Source organism: Amblyomma maculatum, chromosome 4 (assembly GCF_055883805.1).
Source record: "Amblyomma maculatum isolate TAMU_Amacu chromosome 4, ASM5588380v1, whole genome shotgun sequence".
In the NCBI taxonomy this organism is placed as follows: domain Eukaryota; kingdom Metazoa; phylum Arthropoda; class Arachnida; order Ixodida; family Ixodidae; genus Amblyomma; species Amblyomma maculatum.
In genome coordinates this window covers 83,878,660-83,888,325 of record NC_139347.1, presented here as the reverse complement: position 1 = coordinate 83,888,325, position 9,666 = coordinate 83,878,660, and the positions used below count along the sequence as shown (strand labels likewise).

Genomic DNA, 9,666 nt, shown 5'->3' with positions numbered 1-9,666 from the left:
CTATGTGCTGGCATTAAATAGTGCTCTTTAAACCATCTACGCTGGACTTTTATTTCTTTTAACTATCAATGTTCAGTATGTTTTATGTTTAAAAGGTATACTCAATATAATGCTTTCGTCTCACGGCTATCCAGTAAATTTTCTGCTCGTCTAATTTAGCAAGAGCAGAGTGTATTTTCTGTACTGAAACTGGTTCTAAAGATTCAAGGAGCTCTCTGGCTGTGAACCTACAGTAATCCTTAAGTGTATTTCTACTCATGTCTAGACTTACTGTTGTCAACACCATTGTATTCTGGAATATTTGAACATATACTATTGCCAATTATTCAACTGCCAAATCATCAGTGGCTAGCTTACTTTGAACCCATTTCAATAGGGATCGTGGCATGGGGTTTGTTGCATGTACCAAGCGACATGTGGTTACCCTTGCATTCGCTTTTGAGCAGACGATACTTCTTTCTAAAAGCTCTCGGGAAAAAAAATAACTGCCTATACAAGTAACTGTACCACACTACAACCTAGTATGGAGAAGAACTAGGTACCATGCTGACTAATTTCAGCTGCTTCCTTTGTCTAGCAAGCATGCTTACCTTGAAGACTTGTCAACAGCACTACACATTGTAAAACTGAATTCTCGTAAATTTATTTGCTCTTAAACCACTTTTGTTTCTGCTGTACTGAAGTTTGCTTTGAGAGGACCTTTTTGCGTTTGTCAAGCATTGTGCTGAATCTGTCCTTCTCAGGCTGCGGTTTTTTCTTGAATGTTTTCTGTTTCTGTTTCACTTTTCGTTTGCTCTTCTTCTCCTTGGGTTGTGGCCTTTGCTTGCCTGCACGCCCTTTCTTAGTCCGCACTTTTGGCCCAGAATGTGTGGGTAAGCTCTTCATCTTTCGATTTGCAGCAGCACCCATGAAGGAAGACTTCCTTTCTGCAGGAACCTCAGTGGCTAAAGGAATGTGCTCCTCGGCTTGTTTCTCATGAATCTCCTGCAGTTTTTGTCTGCTTCTCTGCAGCCTTCGTTCTTTTGCCACCAGCGCTGCTTTGTTTTCCAGACAGAACTCAACAATTGGCCTCCTCTTTGGTCCAAAGGTGCTAGGATTGTTATTGAGCTCGCGCAATGCAGCCAATGCATCCTCGTGCCGAGTGAATGCGACAAAACCGTAGCCGTAAGACTCGGCCGTTGGTGACTTTAGGTTCCGCATAACACGTGCTTCCGTGATGCGAGCACCCTTGGGTGCATTTTCTAGAAACAGCGCCCGCAGCTTCCGGTCGTCCACAGAGGGGGGCAAGTTGTGCACACTCAGCCGAGTTGGCGACACAAAGTAGTGCAGATTGGCGAGCAACTTCCGTTTGCGTGCCTGCATCTTGGCTCGTTTAGCCATGTCTTGAGGAGAAACGCCATGTGCTGCCTCGGTACCAGGTCTGACCAGGCCTTCCCGAGCCAAGTACAGATTGCGGCGGTCTTTCTTCTCTTTCTTTTTTGCCTTCTGTTTTTCCTCCAGTTCTTCGCGGCTCAGGGCCCGGGCCACGTCCAGCCGCCGACCGTCAAGCATAATACCTGCAGCAGATGCAGCTGCTTCGAGGCACATGTCAACACTTGAGTCCTTGACGAAACGGACAAATGCAGTGCCTTTGGAGCGGTCGGTATCGGCGTCTGTGCACAGGAGGCAATAGCGATACGGTCCATATTGTTTCATTAAAGTCTCAAGACTCTCCTGCTGACTGTCGAACGAAAGATTACGAATAAACAAAGTATTCTTGTTGTCGCTCCTTAGGGGTCGATCAGATTCCTCCTCGGCACTGTTCTCGCTGTCGTCGTCATCATAGCTGCCTTCCTCGCTACCGGAATCGCTGTGGCCGGAGTCATCGCCATCTTCGGGAGCTCTTGACGGAGTGGCTTCATTGTCGTCTGACGACTCCTCTTCGTGGTCAGAGCCTTCACTGGCTTCGGATGCTTCTGTCGAAATGGTTTGAGCATCGTCATCCGACATCTTGTCACCTTCCTCGTGCTGCTCTGCATCGCCTGCACCTTCGCTGGGAGCGCTAAACGTAGATTTCTGGTACGTTGCCTTGGGAAGAGAAAAATCCACAGCGACTGGTCGGCCTAATATTTCAGTAGCGTTGAGGCTGTTTATAGCCTTGATCGCGCTCTTGGTGTTATCAAACTGCACAAAAGCGAAACCGCGCATCTTGCCATCTCCTTTTTTTGGAATGCTGACTTCGACCACGTTTCCGTACTTAGCGAAGCAATCGCGCAACGTTTGCTCACTCGCCTTGAACGAGAGGTTGCGCACAATCAGCCTTGGCTTGCGCTTCTTTCTTGCAGCTTCTACTTCCTTCGAGAAGGTCCTTTTCCTAGGGGCTGAACTTGAACCTTCAGTTTCTGGCTGGCGGTTTGCATGAGAATCGGTTACTGGCTGGCGGGGCGCACGTGAAGTAGCTACTTTAACAATAAGAGCTCTGTCACCAAACTTCAATCTACGTCGCTGGCCCTGCGCAACGACGGCATCTGCATCCGCGCTGCTGGCGAAGGTAACATAAGCAACACCCTTGCACAGTGACTTGTCCTTTTCACGAACGACGAAGCATCGCTTAACTGGTCCGCTATCAGAAAATAACTGAAACAACTTGCTTTCTGTTGTATCCGGCGGCAAATTTTTTATCATAAGCGTGCACGATTCACCACCTGACGCCGCCATCTTGTTTGAATACGCATTGACTTGTCTTGGCACGGTATTCGATGCAGGAAGTTGACAAGTCAAATTGTTTAGCGTTCATCGAGTCCGGCCCTCCGGCCGTGCCAAGACAAGTCAATACGAATTCAAACAAATGGCGGCGTCCGGCAGCGAATCGTGCTCGCTTGTGATAAAAAATCTGCCACCGGATACAACAAAAAGCAAGTTGTTTCACTTTTTCTCTAATAGCGGACGAGTTAAGCAATGCTTCGTTGTTTATGAAAAGAAAAATAAGTCATTGTGCAAGGGCGTTGCTTACGTTACCTTCTTCAGCAGCGTTGATGCTGATGCCGTCTTCGAGCAGGGTCAACGAGGGAATTTGAAGTTTGGCGACAGAACCCTTATGGTTAAGATCGCTACTCCGCGTGTGCCCCGGCAGCCAGTTACAGATTCTCATGTACACTGCCATCCAAAAACAAAGGGTTCAAGTTCAGCCCCTCAGAAAAGGACCTTTTGAAAGGAAGTAGAAACTGCAAGAAAGAAGCGCAAGTAAGGGCTGATTCTATGCAGCCTCTCGTTCAAGGCAAGTGAACAAACTTTGCGCGATGAATTTACTGAGTACGGAAACGTGGTCGAATACATGCCAAGGCAGGGACCAGAAATCGACGTTTAGCATTCCAGGCGAAGAGACAGGCTATGCGGAGCAGCATATGAAGAAGGTGACGAAGAGGTGTCACATGACGATGCTCAAACAACCTCGACGGAGACATCCGAAGCCTATGACGACTCCGACCACGAAGGGGTGTCTTCGGGCGACAGACACTTCTTACCACTCCTTACTGATGCCGCTTCAACAGGAGCTCCCGAAGCTGAAGATTACTACGACCACAACGATTCTGGCAGCGAGAACAGTGCTGAGGAGGAGCCTGATCGGCCCTCAAGGAGTGACAACTAGAACGCATAGTTTATTCGTAATCTTTCGTTCGACAGCCAGCAGGAGAGTCTTCACACTTTGGCGAAATAATACGGACCGTCTCACTATTGACTCTTGTGCACGGACGCTGAAACCGGCCGCCCCAATGGCACGGCATTCGTCCCACTTCGTCAAAAACTCCGGTGCTGTCGTGTGCCTCGAAGCGGTTGTTTCTGCGGTCGGCAGCTTCACGTGGTCCGGGCCCTGAGCTTTTCTGCCTTTGAGCCTTACTGCCTTTCTTCAGTAAAAGCTTTTAATTATAAATACTTAGGTGTCATGATCTCATTTGATCCCAAGTGGAACACGCATATCACATCAAAAGAACGCTATGAGGAGGCTTGGCTATTTGAAACGATGCCTTCGGCAATCAGTGGTAGAAATAAAAGTACTGGCTTACACAACATCCATTGGACCGAATCTTGAGCACGCCTCCGTCGTATGGGACCAATTTACTTTGGTGAGTATTAGCAAACTTGAAATTGTCGAGAGGAAATCGGTAAGATTCGTCTTTAATTCATATAGTTGACGCACTTCTCCAACCCAGCTCTCAGAAAAAGGAATTTAGATTCACTGCAGATGAGGCGTCATTGTGATAGATTGAAATATATGCGTTTATATATCGTGGCAATCATTTGCAGAGATATCTCGGCATCTCACATGAAGGAAATCATTCTAAATAAGTAAAGCGATTCGCCTGCAGAACTGACTGTTTTAGTAATTCATTTTTTTCCCTTAGCTATCCGTGAATGGAGCCGGCTCAGCGTACATTGTCGAAAAACCAACTGTCCAGTCATTCTTAAGTGTGTTTTAACCCGACTAGCTTTCGTTTTCGACTTGCAAGCAACGCCCATCTTTATCTTGCCTACGTTAGATGTTTGTAATCTGTTTCTCTTGTAGATTGCCTCGGTGCGTGATGCCTAGAATGATTTTGTATTCTGCTGGCCTTTGTACATATCACACATACCCACAATGGGGTATTGGGCAGGACTCAGTGCATGTGCAAAAATTGAATACATGATCCCGACTTAATCACTTATTGCTTAGAAATGAGTGGCGCTAAAATAATTTGTATAATTTGTAGAAATTTTGAGGTGGCAAAGTCCAATAACAGAAGAAAATTTTTAAAAGATGCAAATAGTGTTTGTTAGCATAATCCCAGACCGAGAAGCGCTAACAAACAAGTCTTCCAGTCTCAACATTATAGCTATCGAGCAACACACACTGGATTTAGGGCATACCTTTTGACAGTTGCACCAAAGGAGAGTTTCCAAATATTTTTTCTGGGGAGCATAGCCCCGGCAGGAGAGGATATAATGCTCTGCATGACACACAAAGATTGGACAACATGAATCCAAAGCAACAATAAAATTTTAGGAGACGCTTAAGACCCCATAAAAGCGATAAGGCGGAAGCCTTTGGGGTTAGTTCTACTGTAGGGTTTATTTTACAGAATAGCATGTCTGCTAGCTACCATGTACAGGAAGACACTGACTGAAGAGCTGCCAGCACACCACACTCCCTTTCATACCCTCAACTGGTGCGCAGTGGCGCCCCCTACGTTGCCATGGAAGTGGCAGGCTTGTCTTGACGTGTCTGTCACGTGACTAGACGGTGTGCTGTCATAGCTACTATTATCATTATCACTAACTGCAGCGTCACTGTCATCGCTATTATTATCCTCACGCTTGACAAGGAGAATTGCGATCTGCTTCTCATGAGCCCGGTGTGGAGTTGCGGTTTGCGCGCTCATCTGGGGATCGGAGGGATAGTGGTTCGATCCGCGGTCTAGACGACAGGGTTTTTTCCTAAGTGTCTGTGCGGAGGGCGTTTTCTGATCGCACTTTCTGTACACGGCGTACGTGAGCCAAGAAATGCTTTCGCCTTAATGAAGATTGAGGCAAGGAATTCTACAGCGCAAGAGCGTCGTGGAGATCTCACATTGTCTCGAGCTGCAATACCTGATCTTTCAATTAAAACTGAAATGTTCAAAGTCTGTAGTCGCAAGGAGTGGCTCATATGGCTTAAGGAATGCAGTTCTTGGAACCGTTCAGATGTTAAATACAACACTGGCAACAGGTCCATTGAGAGCTGAATTCACTAAGAAATAGGACATTATATTGGAAGTAATGACGCATCGCTCCGGAACACGCTGAAAGCGCACTTCTTGTGCACGCAAGGGAAAGAAAATCAAACAGGATTACCTAAAAAGGCGTGTCTTCGGGCTTTCCAGCACTGATAAGACTGACAGGCAGACAGAGAGTATGATTACGTGTGTAATATTACAGGAAGCTTTTTGAAGGACCAAACCAATTGCAGGAAATACAGCAGTAAATATTAGTGTGCAATCTGGGATCTGAGAGAACGAGGGGAGATCGTTCCACACAAGGCAGAGGCTCAAGTGCTCTTAAAAAGGTAAGCTCAAATCGAGATTTCAAGTCTCGTACATGGGCCTCTAAACAGACTACTGCATTTGGAATTGATTTTGATAAATTCAGACAAAGTAAAGCAAGCCACTCCAAAAGCAACAAAGGTCGTAGTTTGTATCTAAGACTGCCAGAGAAAAGACCTACACCGAACTCCAGAACTGGTCTCACATAAGCTCTATAGAGAAATTAAAAGGTATTTCTGTGCATACTGAATTTCTTATTGCTAATTCTAATCAAACGGCCAAGGGCTCGCTCACCTCTCAGGTACATTCTTTCTATATGATGTCACCAGTATAATTTGGAGCAGTATATTACACCTGGGTATTTTAAGGACTCAACCTGTGGGATCTGTGAACTGCAATATACAAGGGCGATATAAGGAAGGTATACCGGTGGGAAAATGAGTACTAAGGATTTGTTCACGTTAAGAATTAATTTGGCCTTACTCAGTCACACTTGAAGAGCATTTAGGTAGGCCTGCAATAACTGGTATTACGAATGAACATCTTTTGCAGATGCGAGAAAGGCAATATTATCCGCATGCGCATACCCTTTTATATCAGGATGAACAGGAATATCTCGCATTAATGCATAAAAAGTAATGGGGACAGCACTGACGTACCCCTGAGGCACAGTACACACCTCTTATTTGATGATAAGTGTCAGAAGTAGAATGGCCTTTAGTATAGAAAATTTTTATATTCCATAAGAATTCTTTTAACCATGCAAAAATGTAAAAAGGTGGCCTAACTTTGCCTATTATTGAAAAGTATAGAGCATTATACTCTTTCATACAAATTTGTATGTCAGTATATAGTTGTATTATCGTGTTTGTGCATAGGCAGTTATTCCTTAACTCATTGCACGTACCCACGAGGAGGCAGTTGTGATGGTGGTATCCTCAGTCGTAATCATGACAGCTGTGTGATGCGTCTTTTTTATAAGATTTTCTTTTTCCTGGATCCTCTGTCAGTATTTAAGTGCACACACTTTTCTGCGTAGGACTGGTTTCTGTGTGTCACCCGTTAATAACTAGAAGTTTATTAACGATGCGCAAAGGAGATGCCCTCGACTTGCGTGGCAAGCTCAGCCGGAATTCAACTACCTTGTAGTGACAGAGTGTAGTTGAGTCTAATTGGAGTAGACTCCCCGCACCACTAATGTATCGCGGGTAACCTTGTAGTGACAGAAGAGGGTGGCCGTTTGGTGCCCAGCTTTCGCCGGTTCAAGCCAGAACGGGGACTCCAAAGCACTTTCCAACACGCGCCGCGACGCCAACGGCGGCGTCACGGCAGGCGTCGAAAAACGGGAATGCACCTGGATGTTCGTGGTGCTGGCTCGCTCACCCTTTCGTGCGGACTCAGAAAATTTGAAAACCCTGTAGAAAAGCGCAATGGAGAGCTGAAATGCCCCCACTCTGGGAAGAAAAGAAGTAGGTGGAGCTAAGTGGAATCAGGACGAGAAGAAAGGAGTAGGGACAGCCGCGCGGTCCCTTCCTATTGTTGTGAACCCTTCGCTAGTTTCCGACAGGTGTAGCGCGCGCAAGCGCCAAATATCTGGCAGGGACAGATCTGAGCATCAGCGCTAGCGATGCACGTGTCAGGCGCCGTGCGCATGCGCAGACAGTCTTTGACTGACCAGGCTGACGCGTGCGACAACGTTGGCGCGGCAGCTCATGACGCGTGTGAGTTTGGGGCGGAGTCAGAAGTAACAAACAGAAACTTCATACACAGCAGGAGACGGTACAGAGGAGTACACACGAACACTGAAAATGCACAGACGAGAGGTTCACAGAAAACAACGCTAAGCATGCAACTAAAGGGGTATTCAATAACACAAAGGCTTCACAACACAGATCAATACACGAGAGAGTCAAATAAACAAACACCAAATTGTTTATCGGGCACTGTTGCAGACCGACGCCTCGAGAGTCACGATGTGGCCGCCATGTAAGACGAGCGCCGCTCCCTCGCAGGTATGTGGGCTAGCCAGCAGCGGGTGAGCCCCGGGAATCGAGCCGTAGCACTTGCGTACACGCCGCAATACTAGCTCACACACTGACTGACTCACAAAAGCGACGTGACCTCCATAAATAGGGCGCGCCGCGTCTGTCAAGACGCGCCAAGGGCCCACGAGAGGCGCATGGGGTGCACGAGCAAGGCGCCTACGCGCCCTGACAGCGCTAGTAAACGTTCGCAGTCGATGAAGCGCCTCAGGCGCGCGCGCTCCTGTGTTGTTCCCAGACTTCGTAAGCCGAAACCCGCCGAAACAGTTCGACTGCTACTAAGAGCTTGTCCCGGAGCGACATCCAGCGCCTTTGCACACGCTCGATGCTGTGTGCGCGATTCATTTGACTTATTCAATGCTTGCCTTAAACAATGCGCTTACCTGTCGCGCAGTGCTCCCGACAGCACCTCAGACGCCACTTCTCCCTACATAGCTTCTTTAACGGTTTGTGGCTGGCCGTGAGCGATAAATCCCGGCATGCACTTCATAAATAAAAAGCAACTTCCAAGATGGACTGGGTGGGAATCGAACCAGGGTCTCCGGAGTGTGGGACGGAGACGCTACCACTCAGCCACGAGTTTTTTTTTTCTTTATTTCCTGGCTTTGGTTCATACCATTTCACAAGAACACAACACGAATAACACAAAACAAAGTACATATTGGAAGGTCATCATCAGCCAATGTCAGGCTGGCTTCGTCTCAGTACATTAAAACTCCCGCAACGACAGCAAAGGCTCTACCCTTGAGAGCCATTCGGGAGGTTCAGCAGCCACTTTCTGTATGGCAATAAACCAATTCACACTTTCTCGAAAGTATATTCTAGCGGGTCGAGCATCCCTGTCGCAGTGATAGCCCGCCATTCTGGAGCGCCATATACAGGGTGTTTCATCTAAGATTTTACCTATTTTTTTAAAATAGGAAAGTTAAGTTTTATTGTCGATTCTTCTTTTAGCTGTTGTATTAAGAGTGCAGAAAAATCAGGAGCCTTAAAGGGTACTTATTAGCTTAATAATTAACTAAGATTACCTAATTAACTTTTTATTTATACCAGCTAGGAGCTGCTTTCAAATTGCAACAGTGAGCTACCGGTGTGAGAATGCCAACTAGTATTTTAATCGACAAGAAACGCGCATTTCTTAAGGACTGCAGCGCTGGCAATTCTGGCCGCTTTCGACGCACTAAAACGAAACCTAGCAGTCGAGGCGCGCACTTATGCACGCCCATGAGTGACGCAGCCGTGACGTCACCGAGAGAAACCAGCCGTCTGGAGGCGGCCGCTGCCGCCCGCGAGATACGCGCCTGGAGCTGCGTCATGGTCTGGTAGGATCTTGAGATATCACCAACGCATTGCGGACGAAGCTTGTCATGGTGCGGGCGTAACGCTGGTGGTATGGGCAAATCAGCCCTCCCTCTCGACTAAAAGCTTTGGCTCCCAGAGGGTGAAATAAAAAGAAAAGCACAGTGCATGCACAGATATCGCACCACTGGATGTGATAACGCAGCGCCAGACGAGTAGTTCACGAGCGGCAGCAGCCGCCTTCAGACAACCTGATTCGCCCGGCGACGTCACGACTGCGTCACTCGTGG

General features: G+C 47.2%; 1 protein-coding gene across 1 annotated transcript; it reads right to left on the bottom strand.

Moving 5' to 3' along the window:
- Positions 1–163: 163 nt before the first annotated feature.
- Positions 164–2,705, bottom strand: LOC146191543 (RNA-binding protein 28). Its single transcript, XM_084602070.1, has one exon. The coding sequence runs from the start codon at positions 2,695–2,697 to the stop codon at positions 643–645; it is 2,055 nt and encodes a 684-aa protein (XP_084458196.1). The 5' UTR covers positions 2,698–2,705; the 3' UTR covers positions 164–642.
- Between the last annotated feature and the right edge of the window lie 6,961 nt (positions 2,706–9,666).